The following is a 15,765-nucleotide window of genomic DNA, read 5'->3' on the forward strand; positions in this document are numbered from 1 at the left end:
TATCAAGGCTTATTAACGAACTCAATGCAGTCACCAGACTTCCTTAAAACTCACCACAACCACGTACATCTCCCAAATTCAAACCTCAAGCTGAGTTCAGGTCTTTACTTATTTCCCTCATGAAGCTTTTTAACTTTAAACACACGATGTCCATGTTGCATAGTTAAAGTGTTGACATTCTCAGCTTTGCTGTCGACTCCAGTTACACACCCAGCCACATGCTGACAGGAAATAGCTGTCGTGTGTGTGTGTGTGTGTGTGTGTGTGTGTGTGTGTGTGTGTGTGTGTGTGTGTGTGTGTGTGTGTGTGTGTGTGTGTGTGTGTGTGTGTGTGTGTGTGTGTGTGTGTGTGTGTGTGTGTGTGTGTGTGTCAGGCCCCAAACATGGTGAAACACATGAGGGTTGTACAAGGACATGAAAGTGTTGTTGCATTTCTAGTGTGATACACGTCAAATGCATCTTAAACAGTTTAAGGAGCAGCTGCCGGATCATAGGGGCCTGAAGTGTGTGTCAGAGTGTGAATGTCTGATATTTGTCAGACTGACCCCAAACCAGTTAAACAAATGAGTCGATAAAAGTTCAATGTAGACGTTTATGTTGCTAGAAATGGAGAAAGGTTTCCAGGTATTGAATAAATAATTTCACTCTCCCCTGACTTTTAAGACAACAGTGTGCAACACAGGTCTGTAGGTAACATTAAGGAGGTTGTACCCTGTGTAGTTCATTCATATAAATGTGGTTTGAATCTTTTCTTCAAAAAACAAATATGGAAAACATTTCTATTAAACTGTCCTGATTTACATAAGAACATTTCAAATGAAAGCAGGCAGCCATTAGATCTTAATTGAACATTTTAAGTATTTGTATTCACTCATATATGATTTCAATAAAAAGCTCTAACCCCACTTACATTAATTAAAGCCAGTGTTGGAGTTGTGTCCTGAAAGTGGAACAAGTTGGACAAGTCCTCATGCTGCTTCAATTGAGTCTATAACTGACACGTGTGTGTGTTTGTGTTAGTCACTGAGTGTGTGTAATATTTGTAACCTGTGAAGCTCACACACACACACAGACACACAGACTCGCACGTACCCACCCCTCTTTAAACCTGAGACGACTGAACGCAGCAGATTCTCCCTGCCTCCCTCCCTGCCTCCCTCCCTGTGTCCTATCATTGGGTGTCATATCTATTTAAGGCTCTGACGCTGCTCTTCATTTCCTCTCTGTCTCTTCCTAAAGCTCAACTTCAAGCTGCCACGTTTAAACTCCAGCGTACGAGAAACCTGTCGAGAGGACAAGAACACATGTTCAGAGGGGAGTGGCTGTTGTGAGGAGTTGAAGTCGTCCATCTCTGGGACACCAGTTTGTCTGATACCATGTATGATAAGGTAGGGAAACCACTCAACTGGAAGATCGTGTGTGGCCTGTTTCCCTCTTTATGATCACTGTAGCTGATTGGTGGAGAAAATTGAGTACAACCAGATCTGCTTCAGAGAGAACGAACTGCTTTGTTTTGACTTATATCTCATGGATTCACTCGGTGTCTCTAGTCCATCTTCTTCCAACTCAGACGAGTCCCTTGATCGCACCCCAGCCCCGGATTCTACCCGCCACACCTCCCACACAGGGAAGCAGAGCGGCCTCGGAGGCCTCGGCTACGGACTCTGGGTTGCCTGGCACCACCTAAGGCCCTTCATCCCCTTCTTCCTCATCAGCTTCATGGTGGTGGCTCTCGTCTACCTGATGCAGGCCATCATCTACGGGGGGCCCTTCAAGGACCCGCTATTCTTTGTCAAGTTCAACGAGCGCTGGCCCCGGCCCGCTCCACACCGACAGGACGCTCCAGCACCTACCGAGGTCTTCAGTCCGGTCCCCTCCTCGTCCTTCCAGCAACTCCTCCTCAAGCTGCACGGAGACAATGAGACGATGCGAGGTGTTTGATCAGGAGAAAACTGGAGGGACTAACTTTTTCTGTGTGGACATGAGGAACAAGGACTCCTGTTGGATTACACTGAAAACCAATTTCCTCACCTGTGTGTGCTGAGGGCCAATTGCTTGTCATGGTTGCAACATACAAGACAGGGCCAACTTTATGTGATATATATATATATTATTTTCCATATGGCTTCGATCTATTTTTCTCTGCAGTGCTTTTCTCAAGGACACAGCATTTTGTTTTTGTCTATTTGGAAGTGAATTAGATCTTCAGTGGTAAAACAGATAAATCAGAACTGTTTTATTTAGAAAATGTGTCTGACATTCATAGTAAAGCACTATGGGTCTCCTATGTTGTATTGTATTTCTGTCTGCAGCAATTGATGTCAAACCTTGATCGAAGACTTCATACCATGAGGTTTATATCCTGAGCTAAGCTAATTTGCCATTCCACTTCCTGTATGGGTCTTGAAAACACACATGACTCAACAAGAAGAGACCTACAACAGCACAACACAAAAACTTGGTCAAATCCTCCATATCAACAGCTATCAAATAAAATGACCATAGAACTTAAATACAACCATATTGTGCATCACGGCTACGAGAGTGTTCCCTCTTTAAAAGCTGTTTAATAGTAGAGATGCATGAGTCAAACCTTGTCCCCCCACGACAGCTATTTGATTTCATATCACTGATCTCATTTCCCCAGATATTAAACCTGCAAACCTCCCTGCAGAGAAACGTCTGGAATGATTTCATATGAAACCAGAAGCAGAGACTGCTGTGGCACTGAAAACTGAGTCTGTGGCTGCTGTGACTGAATGAATGTAAACGCAATGGTTGTTTAAAATAATCACAAAGATAAAGAAACTGTAAATGTTGTTGCTTGTCACACTGCGGAAACTACCAGATGCAATTTAGAGGCTCAAGCATTTGTTCATGAGATCAGAGGAAGGTTCATCACATAACAGACTGAAAATCTAAAAACACATCATCTGCACCCCTCCCCCCTTCTGTTCCCTAATGAGCACAGATTTGAATCCAGTTTGAATATAATTATGTCAAACTAAAACTTTTTCTATTTTAATAAATAAATAAACGCCACATTAAAGTGGATTCAACAGATCAGTCAGGATCAACCTCCTCATATTTCCTGGACCTGACTAATGAACTGAGTCCACATACAGTTCTACATCCTACAAATACAGACTCATAACATATCACAAACCTGGAAACCATGTCTGCAGCGCTGTATCTTATTTCCGCTGCTGCTTCCACTTCGGATTTCCTCCCGACTGCACCGTCTAGAAAATAGAAATATTTTGATATCGACACTCACGTCACAAGTGCCCATCAAAACACTGCCATCATATCTGAGTGACAGACACTGTAGAGGTGGTTAAAAACAAAAACTTTAAGAGGCAGAGGATCCATGTTCATTCAAATGTTTTACCCCAAATAAGACCTTGAACCGCACGGGGGATTGTGTTTTATATGTCTGAGTGTGGAGAGCGACTTCATTCCACCTTAGATAGAAACTGACTCACATTAGGAAAAAGGAAATTTCTACATTTTTTCTTGATAGCGCCTCATTGTTTTTCACACAACTGTGCAAGATTGATAAAAAAGAAGAGAAACATTTTCCTAAATTGTTTCAAAGTTAATGTGTGAACAGTTAAACACATGATTCAGTCTATTTGACTACAGTCGAACAGTGGGATACTGACAACTGTTAAAATGTATTGTAACTGCACCACAACAGAGCAGTTATACATAATTATAAACCTTTGTTTCACATCAGCCTCTTTAACCAACTGATCATACAGCTACAACTCTGTGTCACTTTACTCCACTAAGCAAGTTTCTGTTTTATTGCATCTAAATTAAACTTTTCAGTTCTAAAATGTTTTGTTTTGCTCAACAGAAGTTACACAGTCTGACTTTGAGTGCACCCGGCGACACAAACCCATTTATATTAAGGTTAGAATGTTCAGTTCTATATAAAATCAACTTAAAGATAAACTTTAGGGTCTTTTGGAGACTGTAGTTTGTGGCGTTGTTATATTGTGTAACAGTGAGTTGTATCGAATATGTTGTTCAAACTACAACCGCCAAAATAATCATAAAGTTAAATTTGAAAGCATGAAACAGCTTCAACTGGGGAAAATGTTTTCTCCAACACAGAACTAGTAGAAAAAAACGTTCTGTTCAGGATCAGGAATTATTTTCCACTGCTTGTTAAACAACATTTGAACAAAATAGTTTATTTTAAGTTATTAATGTGTCACAAATACACATAAGAGGTGTATCGAATGTTGTTTTTTGTGCTTTTACTCTATAACAGTATTAACAAACTTGTGCTGCACCTCGTTTTATTTCACCATTGCAACATGTAAATACACGTTTTTATGTATATTAGAGTGTATATAAATGTAATATTACTCTAATTTAATTCTAGTTGATGTATTTTAAACGAATCCATTAATGTCCCCTGTTGAACAATAACAGCAACATAAGTGACGCTTGCTGGTATAAATAAAGAAACAATATCTTTATTGATTTCTTGTTTTAAAGAAAGAAACCCATCTATTTCTAATCGATGAATAAAGTTTGAATGGAGACTTTTGTTTCGGTCTCCGTCAGTCCGCTGTGTGCTTACGCTGCTCCCCCCCCTGGTGGCGACAGGAGGAACTGCAGGGTAACGTCGCCACAGATGCCCACGCTGACCCGTGGATGACCTCAGAGAAATGGACAGAACAACCGCGTAAAAAACAAAACAGCCCTCGATCCCGTCAACGTGGAGGTGAAGGTAAATATTTTCAAAAGTGATCAGAGCAGCCTGTGTGCGGAGGGGGCGGATGAATCCAGGGGTTTGGGAGGTGAGTGAGATTCACTGGTTTGAAGCAGAAACACGTGGGGACTCTGTCACGTGTGCAGTTAAGAGGGAAGCTCACATGACGCTCGCAACATGTGAACTCACATGTGCGCCGTCATGCCTCAGACACACCCGCTCCCGCTGCACTGTTAGCTGGCTGCTAGTTATCAGCAGGGATGCTAACGAGCAGGTGTGCTCCGCCCCGCAGACGCAGGGTTTCACGTCCACTCGCATGTGCGCAGCTCTGTTCAACAAGACACGGAGGCCGAGAGAGCACAAATATAGAAAACACGTTCAAATCAAGAGAACAACTTTCAACACGAACAAATCATCTTGATCAGTTTGAGGACACATGCGATTCAAAAAGTCTCAACACTAGCGAACGCTACGGTGTCCTCTTAGGGTCAGGCGGGAGGAAAAAAAGTAATCTGCCCTGGAGACACAATTATATTCTAGTTATAGTCTCTCATTTGGATTTGTCTTCATGAAGACTGACCAGTCTCATCTCAGATTTCATGTCCCTGCACTGATGGTGTATTTTTACAGGGTGCGCTGTGTGGCACCTCACACAAACACATGAGTTTTATTTTTTCTGGATTCAAAATGTCTTGTAACACATTCAAAATTCACCTGACACTCAAACAAAGTGTGTAATGTTTAGGCTTCGTCTCTACATCCATCTGTGGACGGAGCGCTGCTGGTTATTCTACATCACAGCTGGTAACTAAGGGTAACCAAGATGGATTACATACTGAGATCAGATCAGCAGCATCCTTAAAGTCTTTTAAATCTCTTCTTAAAACAGTCTGGAATCAGAACGCTTTTATGTTTTCCAAACGTTGTGTTGTATTTTCACGTTCTGTTATTATAAATATAACTGATTCTTTTTGTTTTGATTGCTGTTTGTTTTAATTCCATGTTTTCTTTCTGTGAATCACTTTCTAACCATATATATTTTTGGGTCCTGGTAGATTCCAGCAGCAGCTCCTCCTCTCTGCTCCTCCTCTGAAGTGGATGGAGAAATGTGGTGCTACCAGAAACCAGGGTTTGAAGCCCTCCTCCTCGCTGAGCTGCAGAGACAGCAGCAGCGCAGCCAGTTCTGTGACACTCTGCTCAAGGCAGATGGTATGAAAACATATTTCACTGATGACTTTAAATTGTGTTGTTTTGCTGTTTTAAGATATTTCATACTGTATAATATGCTGCGTGAAGACGTTTACATTTAAACATCTGTCCTCTCCTCCAGGTGTTTTGGTGCCGGCACACAGTTGCGTGCTCTCAGCGATAAGTCCCAATGTGTGCTCTGCTCTGTCCTCCACGCCACCGCCGCCTGCAGGACAGAGTCGTCTCCTGGAGTTTCAGACTCTTGGCACCTGCACACTGCTCCACATGGTCAGACTGCTGTACTCCGGAGAGATGGCAGGGGAGGGGGAGAAGGAGAAGCAAGAGGCTATTTCCGCTGCAGCCAATCTGGGCATCCACGGGCTGGTGGAGGTCCCTAGAAGAGATGGTAAAACCAGAGATGGGGAAGGAGGAGGCCGACATGTGGAGGTGGGCGTTCAGACAGAGCCGATGATGTTGGAGGAGAATGAGGGGAAGCGGGTCAAATGGAGGAGAGAGGTGAGGGACGGGTGCACTTTTCTGTGGAAGGAGATGCTGTCAGATGATGAAAAAGACATGTGTACACAGACAGAGGAGGTGCAGGGAAACACAGCTCCTTCTACTCACTCTGCAATCTCCATTGAAACCCATGACATGGCTGCTCTCCAGAATGCAGAAGAGACAGACTCCCAAATTGTTCTCTCTCAAATTCCCCACATTCCCATATCTCTCCTCTACACACCAGAAAACCAAATAAACCAACCTTCCTCTGCACCTGCGACGTCCACGCAAGACTCCACAGCAGCTGACAACACATCTGGTGCTGTTGCGGTGTCTCCATACATCTCTGTCCCCCTGTCTCTCCAGCCGTTCTCCACCCTGTGTGCCACTGATCTTAAGAGCTGGTGCACTGCCACTCCAGTAGCAGACAGAGGTGCCACAGAGGGAGAGGAGTGGCAGGACGAGCAGTTACAGCAATTCCAAGGCAACATCCCAGGATTCATAAACTACTTCCTGAACCCAGACAAAGAGGAGGGCTCCAGCAGGAGGCGAGCGGGCCAGAGGCGTGGGGCAGGGGTGAGGAGGGCCAGGAGAGCCAGGGCAGCTGAGAGACGAGCGGGGAGAACACAAGCAAGGACAGGAGGGAGGTGGAGAGGAAGGTTGACGCAGACGGTGGATGTGCAGCATGTCGGGGTGAGCAAGGTGCAGAAGCTGTTCCTGCAGAGGTGGGGGAGGAGGTCATCGAGGGCGGGTCAGGGAGGAGGAGCTGCAGGAAGGAAGTTGTACCTGAAGACAAGAGAGTTTCTGAAGTCGGCCGAGAGCTATCGCAGGGGAAGAGGTCGTGGCAAAGTGTTGGACTTCAGTAAGAGTGAAGAGATGCTGCCACAAAGTGAGGCAGGAGGAGGAGGTGCCACACAGCGTGGACAGAGGACCCCAATGCAGCACTTTAAACAGGTGAGGGTCTGTTCTGTCTGTAGTCTCAGTAGAACACTGAGGGAGATTATCGTTCTTCAAAATACAATCATTACATAATAACGACACACATTCGAATTTGTTTAACATTCTGCATTCGTTTTGTAAGTAAAACTCTCCTCTGTCCCGTTACAGGATGGGCTGCCTGGCAGCGGGACTCAGAAGTCGAGTTCCAAATCAACAGCGTCGTGTTCTTCCACTTCCGTTCACTTCTACAACATTGACACCTTATCCAGCCCCCACCTCCAGCCTTCCCCGTCTCCTCTCCTGCAGTCTCCTGCAGCCTCCTACATGCCTCCAGCTTCATCCCTCCTCCACACCACCCCCCTCCCTCCTCCAGGGCCGCCACCCCACGAAGACCAGCCGGAGCAAATCGATCGTCTCCTGGAGGAAGTGATGATGGGACTGGACATTTTACCAAAGAGCAACAGCGCTCCTGGTTCAACACGTCCTCGACCAACCAGAGGCAGCAGCTGTGCCTACGTCTCCTCTGGGAACAGTTTGGCCCAAAACAAACGACAGGTCTGGACCACTGGCGCTGCTTTCACAAGCGAAGCCAGCACTCACTCTTCTGCACAAGGTGAGGTACCTGTTCTGCAGCAGCAGGGAGAGGGAGAGCTGAACGACATGCTGGACCACTTCCTCCAGTCGTTTGAGCAACACGTTGAAAACTGTCGTGGCAGGGAAGAGGAAGAGACAAATGGTGAAAGCTCCATTGAGCCGAGCAAGTCTGCCCCAGTCCTGAGCGAACACAGGAAAACTAAGACCAAGACCAAAACTTCTCAGAGTTCTTGTCCACGGAATAAACCCACAGCCCGTCCAGTCATACACCCTCACACTGAATCGCAGCAGGGTGAGGAGGCAGTAAAACCTCCAAGCCGTTCACAGCGACGCAAGGCCTCAGCTCATGGTCCCGTTCCCCCACAACGTGCTGAGGAAACATCAGGGAACCACAGGACACAGAGAAAAAAAGCATACAAGAGAAGAAAAAGGCAATACTTCTTCTCATTAGAGAAAAAGAGGGTGAGGAAGTCGGGGCCAATGAGTGATGCAAAGATTAAAATCATTCACGACCTCAGAGACAAACAGCTCCAGCAGATTCCTGTGGTGAAACTGGAGAGGGGCGCCCTGATACCAGTCAGAATAACGCTGCAGGGACACAGCTGTCAACGTCTGGAAGTCAAGGTGACACAGTTTTCTAACTGCTCCCCACTAAAAGATCTGCCGATATCTTAAAACTGATGCTAATGTGAGGGTGACTATTGCAGCGACATAATGGGAAAGTGCTTGTATATTTTTCAGAGCCCAGCAAAAAGAAAAAACAGTTCATCATCGGTAAGACACCCTCGCGACTCGTCTGAGAAGAGCCAATCGGAGTTGCTGAGGAGAAAGACTTATCCCATCAGGAGTAGGTTGAAGGAAGGAAATATCATGGTGAGCATTTACCTTTGTGTACAAGATGTGTTTTGCAAACTCAGATTACAATGTCGTGTTTTGACTCTAGGGACTAAAGCTCTCGGGACAGAAGGATTGGTTGTTCAATTGGTCCAGCAATTTTTCAGACTGAAGTTCCTCAACGACAGAGGGATTAGTTATCCTGAAAATCTATTCAGACGTTCATGGTCTTCAGATGATTTACCTTAGGCCCTGCTCAGACCTGGTTTTAACATCTGGCCTCAGAGATCCGATCAGAAGTGGTCAGCTCTAAGTTTGTCCGTTCACACCTGGTATTAACATGTGTCCTGAATGTGTCTGTGACCACTGGTGATCTGATCTCACTTCCCGGCTCTATATTTAAATAAACACGTAACATATCATCACTAAAAATACGATTGATTCATTATGAAACTAGTGAATCCGAGAAGTTGAATGAGCAAACCTTTAACTTCATGTCGCACCATAATTAGGACAAAACTCCACTTTGTCCAGTATTTTGTTTTATGGCCGTACATCTGCAAAATGAATGACTTTCCCATCAGCCTCGGCTGGAAATGGACTCTTACAGCCTGTTCCATTTCTGTTGTTTTGGATTTGTCCGAACGATTTAATAAAGTTCACTTGTTTTACAGGATGGTGTGCCCTTCCTTTACAAGCCACTTGTAGACAAACAACCAACTTCAGTGGAGTCCAGTCGAGGCAGGTCCATGAAAAATGGAGATGCAAGCTTACCTCATGATGGGAGTTCAACACCTGTTCAGCTACAGACTGTGGAGAGAGGTGAGGCAGGGTTGACTGTCCAGCCACAGGAAGAGGATCCTACAAGGAGAGGGAAGAAGAGGAGAGCAGAGTCAGAGGGGGAAACGCGTGGCGACGCCAAAAGGATTTGCTTTGAGCCAGTGGCACAGCCGACCTCTGAAACATGCACACTCAGCTCTGAATCTACCAACCTACGCTCTGAACATGCGAACAAGGAGGCAGAGGAAGTGATTGATGTAGAGACCATTTCGTTGACTAGTGTAGGAGACTGTTTGGAAAGAGAAGAAAGCAGAGAAATCAAAGTCAGACAAACAGAGGGAAGTTTGGTGTGTGTGGAGATAGAGAGCAGCGCTGATGAGGTCATCACTGTGGATGGAGACACTGATGATGGAACCAACCTGGAGAACGATACGGACGGCTGCAGAGAACCGGCAGGAATAGGCAGAATATTACCATTTCTGTCCCAGTGTGTTTCACCTCCTACACATTCAGCACAGAAGAGCAGCACGGGGTCAACAGGAAGCAGGGAAGACGAGGACATCGATGTGATTGGAGAGTCCAGCCCCATACCTGAGCCGGTGATCATCAGCCTTCAGTCTTCAGACAAGGAGGATGAAGACGAGGACATTGACGTCGTTGGAGAAAAGAAAGACTACGCCTCATCAGAGGTCTTCGCTATTGTGAATAAAGGTGAGCTTTTAAATTAGAAAACACACTGAGGGACTCTCACTTTAGTATCTGTGACGTCCAGCCCTGTACGAATAGACACGGGTCATTTTCTTTTCTTCTCATCTGCTCCAGTTTGTTATTTCTTACATTTCTCAGAAAATATTCCTCAATTGTTTTTATGTAGCTGTGAGTTTGAGGTGCAGGTAAAGAGATGAGCAGTGATAGAGATTAAGACAAACATGGTTTCATCATAAATGTTCTTTTGTAACGTCTTAAGCGTCTTCTGTTGTTGTTGTTGTGTTCATCAGACAATCACACGAGGGATTTTTGTTTTCACAAGGAAACTGAGCGACTTGTTCGTGGTTTGTTCGGATTTGAAAAACAGATGAATGTGGTGAAGACATAAAGACAGAGTTGCATCATTGTGTATAAAAATGCTGAAGTGATCCACCAAACAAGGACTTTATGGTTTGTGTGCAGAGTCTTAGTACATGCTTGGATTGTTCATTTTTTGTACTTCAGCTGTTGGTTTTATATAACAAGTTTCAAGCTTGTTGCTTCTAGGTTTGGTAATTTGTTGCTGTTAAATAAATATGTTCAGAAAAGTTTGTTTTAACTGTCAAGTGTTGAAAACAACATGAACCACACAGTTGAGGAGATTCACTGAAAGAAATCTGGTTGATCTTCTGTCAGTGTTTTTTTACTTGTAAATATGACTGTGACTGTATAAGTTGTAAATATGATTGGTAATGTTCGCCTCTGTTCTGCTACAGTTTATAAATGTTCCAGGAAAACTCTCGTCTTCCTTGTTTTACTGTTAAGTCATGTTTGACGTTGACCATTTCAACGATTTGACCTCGAGTCGCGGACTCTGATTTCTACAATAAAGATTTCTCTTTTTTTCACTGCGTCGTATCACGTCTGTAAACATCAGTGAAAATGAGGCTCCTCATCAGGACTCACCATACATCAATAAGCATGATCAGTTATAGCTTAGTATTTTTAAATCTTAAAATAAGATGTATGAATTGATGTTTCAGTTAAAAAATAAAACGCACATTTTTAATTTGTTGCAGCATAATTTAGTTTGAGGGAAATAAGTGTGGCATTGGCAGAGGTACGACAGAGTGACAACAGTTTCTTTAGTGTTTTATCTTCTCATGTGTCTTCTTTGGTTGCAGAGTTGACCACCAGACTAAAGAGTCGGTAAAGATACTTCCTGCTTTGAGATGAATTATTGAATCATCTCCTATCCTGACCCAGGAGTTTTTTTTAAAAAACCTATTAGTTTGTAGTTTCCTGCCTCACAGAGATCAGTTGGTAGTTTGACTTCATGTCAGTTACAATGTAATCTAAACCTGACTGGGTTTAATTTTGAGATAAAGCATCAAAACATGAGTAGAAACTTTATTAGGCTTTTTCCCCAAGAGACGTTTTGATTATTTTAAACCTGTTGCTATTAAAACACATCAGTGGACATGACCTGCAAACCTCAACTACCTCAAACTAAAAACTTTAAAGCCAACCCTTGCATGGCAGAGAAGAGGACGCCCCACTGTATTAAAACTAGTTTCAAACATGCACGTAATGTGATCAATAATAAAACAAGAGGACATGAGGTGAAAATGAGTTTATTAGTCATCAACCTGTGGATCAACCTCCTACACAAAACATCACAACACATCTGAGCTGCACCACAGCACAGTCTCTGGTTCCAGCGTGCTGAGGAAACTGATCGCCGGTCTCAGGTGAGAGTACAGCGCAGGTGTGTGTTTGTGTGCGTGAGTGTGTAGGGACGTCTAAACCAAGTAAAAAGACACTGTCAGTGAGTGTCACTTATGTCAGCATGTGTGTGTGTATGTGTGTGTGCATGTGTGTGTTTCCCTGTGCTTTAGCAGTGCGATATTGTCTCTTATCACACTGGCAGCGGCTGTAAATCAGTGGTGGTGTTGACTTAGGTTTGGGGCGGATGTTGTGGCTCAAGTCGAGAAGAAGGAAAAAGGGGTTTGAAGAGTGACAGAAAGAAAAGAGAGGAGGGGGTTATGGGTAAAAGGGGAGGGGGGGTCAAGGGGAGGTGCTGTCCGTGAGCTGCGGTCTCAGCCTGTCTTTCTCCTCTCAGTGCTGGATGCGTCTGATGGACTGGATCTGGGGGGTCTGACAGTGGGAGCCCCAGTTCCTCCAGTGCTGGTAGTCTCCGCTATGTCTCTCACACTCCATGATGTACTGCTGGCCCCTGTAGCCTGGGTACTGGTAGCACACAAAGCTGAAGGAGGGACAGAAAAGGCAGAGTGTGTTAGCGGGGACTATTTTAGGAGCCACAGTGACAGAGTGTGACAGAGTGGGGATTTAGTTAATGCTCAGAGCTTTGGGCTGGTATGTCTATTACATACAATACAAGCTGATGATGGGTCATGGCAATAAACAGATGTATTAGCATGGGGAAGTTTGCGGATAGAAGTAGGTGATGTTTGGTCTATGTTGGGATTTTACATCGTTAAAGCAACAGAAACTAAAACAAGGGAACACTAAACACTTAATGGAACCAAATTTGTTTAGGTTTTGAACATGAGCATCCCACTGGTGGAGAAATTCATAAAGACTCACGCGCCGCACTGCACATGCATGGAGCCAACTTCGGGCATCATCCAGCCCATGCCCTGCAGAGAGGGGTAGTCGTCACAGATCTCCACACTGCGGCCCATGAAGTTCTCCTTCTCAAAGATGATCATGCGGCTGCTCTGGTGGGACTGCAACGGAGACAGAGGCGTTTTAATTGGATTCCCTGAAGAGGTCAGGGCAGCTGGACATTTAGGAATCAGGATGTAGGCTACTCACAGCGCAGTAAATGGGGCGCAAGGACATGAGGCGCTCCACATGGTAGGAGAGGGAACCACTGTAAGCATCCCAGTGGGGGTACTCTCCTCTCTCCAGGATGAACTGCTGGCCCTGGAAGTCATGGTGCTCGAAACCGACCCAGCTACAGAGAGACAGAGAAAAAGAGGGGCCTTTTTTTACACAATGACCTGCAGACATTTGTTTGTTTCTGTGATCTCACTTATATGTTGGTACCAAATTAACACTTCTGTTTTCAGCCTGGATGAAGAAATTCAGCACAAAAACATGCAGATGAACCAACTGTGGAAAAACAAGACTGAGCCTGAGGTGCAGCTCCCTTTATATGATCCACATCTCAATTGTCTTAAAGCATCCAACATCTGTGTTTGGCATGGTGGATTCAAGTAGAAGAAATGAGAACAATAGTTTTCCTTGATGGACCCCATCAGTGTGTTTCAGTTTTCATATTTCTCTTGTCACCACAGATTCAGTTTGCGAGACTTACGCTCCGCTCTCCACCCTGATGGAGCGGATGTTGTCCAGACCGCACTCCTGGATGTTGCAGCACTCGGAGGTGAACTCCAAGCACTTGCCCTGGAAGTGCTCCTGCTCGAACACAGTCACCTGAGGGAGAGAGAGAGAAAGAGAGAGAGAGAGAGGTGCAGGGATGTTAATCGGTAACAAGGTGCAAACTTAACGTCTTTGTGATTTCTCTTTTCAATTATAAATGCTTCCATCACCATGTGATCCAGTTTTCAATACTAACACAGCACAAGTATGTGCGTTTACCTTGAAGAAAGGTGCCATGCCCATTCCTGAGTTGACCAGCGGCTGCATCATTGGGGATCTTGTAGTTCTGTACATCTTTACTCTTGAGGAGGCACATGAGGACAGAGAGAAGGAGGTGAAGAAAACCACAGACCAGGATCTCTTCTAAAACATCAGTCATCCACTAACATCACAACAACCTGTTAGGCCCGTAGGTTTAAATCAGTTTTATGCACGATGGAGCCTCTTCCAGTTACAAGAGGAACACTTGGAATGTTTTGACATAATTCATTAAGTGGGGGAAAAAAAACTTTTACTTAACCACAAATATAAAATAATCAAATAGAAGTAAAATGTGTTAAAAGTTGAATGACAAGTTTGATCAGTGCTGTGCAGGAGTTTCAGTCAGTGCTTCTGGTTTTCAGGTGGTGTGTGCAGCAGCTGTCAGTGAGCAGAGATGCAGCCTTACCTAGATTGGCACTGTATTAGAAGAGCTTTGGAGTGGTACGCGCCCGCCTGCCTCGCGTAGAGCTTTGAGAGAACCTGGCGCTTCAGTTTTATACCGACGGTCGGGGAGCGCGCCTGTCAGTGCGCGTCCACGGCTCATGGCCACGCACAGGCCTTTACGCAGTCCATTAAGGCAGAGCAGGTTGGAGAGGCGCGCTCCCGGTTCGTCTGCGTCCCCCCTCTGGCTGCTGTTGTCCCTCTGCAGCGACCAGCTCAGCAGATCCCATAGTGGCCGCTGGTTGTTCTGAGACAAAGGGCGCTCCGGTATGTTCCGACACCGGTCAGCAGTCCAGCGTGTGGCCTGGCACAAAGGGCCGGGATCGGTGTGGAGAATGTGGGGGATTAACGGTGGAGCGCAGGGGCAGACACAGGGAGGAGACTGGGTGGGTCTGGATGGATGGATGGAGGGATGGATGGACGGAGGGAGGGACAGTAAGGGACAGTAAAGTTTCTCCTCCTCGTCACAGAACACCATCTTAGTGTCACCAAACACTTTTACGCACCATCAAGGTTCTCACATAGACATGTGTGTGCACACTGGTGTAGACTGTGGTTTAATATGACCATTGGTTTTCATAAAGATGTCTATTGACCAACAACTAGTCTTTTTCACTCCACTCATTCAGACTCATTAGTGAGGTAACCCCTCCCCCCCATTACATGTCCAATTCTAAACTGCATAACAATAATAATTATAACAATAATGATAATAATAATAATGATATGTAATTCTGGAATTTCCCAGTTTAGGATCAATAAAGTCAATCAATCTATCTATCTATCTAATAATTAACACATAGTTTTGTAAAACGTTTTATTTTATGTTTAAATTATTGTGTTGAATTGTGTTAATATAACTTGTTTAATTTAATTTGAACAAACTCATTTAATTGTATGTGTTACCAACTAAAGTAAATTCTTTAGGGTTGGTCCAACATTTTTTCTGTTTTCACTGCATGTGAGAATTACAGAAACCACCAAAGTTAAGTGGTGAAACAATTTATTCAGGTTTATGTACCAGACATGAATGTTTCCCCCTGACATAATAACATGATGTGACATCTATCAACACAACAACTCTCAACAAAAAAGACCCACAGAGGTTCAACACCTGAAAACTCAGGGTTAGAACTGAAGACACCTGTTGGACGAGAGTTGAAACATCTTCAGGAAACAAAAGCAAGTCCGCTTGCTTATTGAACGCTCTGTATGTGACTGGAAACACAATGTAGCACGAAACATTCCTATTAAATGACATAACACTGTTGCAACTATATCGGAAACCCAGCATTTGAAGCCATATTCCTAAAGCAACAATCACGTCACTGTGAAATTACAGTAAAATAATCTGAAATATAACATTATGGAAAACTTCCACTAGTGTTAGTCACAGGACCGTCCTCC

General features: G+C 44.5%; 2 protein-coding genes across 3 annotated transcripts; one reads left to right on the forward strand and one right to left on the reverse strand.

Moving 5' to 3' along the window:
- Window positions 1-4,511: 4,511 nt before the first annotated feature.
- On the forward strand, window positions 4,512-11,156 carry LOC109627622 (uncharacterized). Of its 2 annotated transcripts, none has more exons than XM_020084306.2 (6): window positions 4,512-4,816; window positions 5,784-5,937; window positions 6,059-7,368; window positions 7,522-8,571; window positions 8,689-8,820; window positions 9,456-11,156. In XM_020084306.2, the coding sequence occupies exons 1-6, from the start codon at window positions 4,796-4,798 to the stop codon at window positions 10,287-10,289; spliced, it is 3,501 nt and encodes a 1,166-aa protein (XP_019939865.2). In that variant the 5' UTR covers window positions 4,512-4,795; the 3' UTR covers window positions 10,290-11,156. The 2 variants fall into 2 exon arrangements, with proteins under 2 accessions (XP_019939865.2, XP_019939874.2); XM_020084315.2 differs by having other exon boundaries at window positions 4,514-4,746.
- A 710-nt stretch (window positions 11,157-11,866) lies between these two features.
- LOC109627658 (beta-crystallin A1-like) lies at window positions 11,867-14,437 on the reverse strand. Its single transcript, XM_020084371.2, has 6 exons — window positions 14,324-14,437; window positions 13,876-13,957; window positions 13,592-13,710; window positions 13,087-13,228; window positions 12,856-12,998; window positions 11,867-12,514 (listed from the first exon to the last, which is right to left on the reverse strand). The coding sequence occupies exons 2-6, from the start codon at window positions 13,948-13,950 to the stop codon at window positions 12,367-12,369; spliced, it is 627 nt and encodes a 208-aa protein (XP_019939930.1). The 5' UTR covers window positions 13,951-13,957; window positions 14,324-14,437; the 3' UTR covers window positions 11,867-12,366.
- Window positions 14,438-15,765: the final 1,328 nt, after the last annotated feature.

Source organism: Paralichthys olivaceus, chromosome 9 (genome assembly GCF_024713975.1).
Source record: "Paralichthys olivaceus isolate ysfri-2021 chromosome 9, ASM2471397v2, whole genome shotgun sequence".
Classification (NCBI taxonomy): Eukaryota; Metazoa; Chordata; class Actinopteri; order Pleuronectiformes; family Paralichthyidae; genus Paralichthys; species Paralichthys olivaceus.

Excerpts from the sequence above, each read along its gene's own strand:
- LOC109627658 (XM_020084371.2), bottom strand. The coding sequence starts at position 13,950 with ATGTACAGAACTACAAGATCCCCAATGATGCAGCCGCTGGTCAACTCA. Across the intron at positions 13,229-13,591 it reads ATCAGGGTGGAGAGCGGAGC|CTGGGTCGGTTTCGAGCACC; the intron begins GTAAGTCTCGCA and ends GTCTCTCTGTAG. Across the intron at positions 12,515-12,855 it reads ATGCATGTGCAGTGCGGCGC|CTTTGTGTGCTACCAGTACC; the intron begins GTGAGTCTTTAT and ends TCCCTCCTTCAG.
- LOC109627622 (XM_020084306.2), top strand. The coding sequence starts at position 4,796 with ATGAATCCAGGGGTTTGGGAG. Across the intron at positions 8,572-8,688 it reads GTCAACGTCTGGAAGTCAAG|AGCCCAGCAAAAAGAAAAAA; the intron begins GTGACACAGTTT and ends TATATTTTTCAG. Across the intron at positions 8,821-9,455 it reads TGAAGGAAGGAAATATCATG|GATGGTGTGCCCTTCCTTTA; the intron begins GTGAGCATTTAC and ends CTTGTTTTACAG.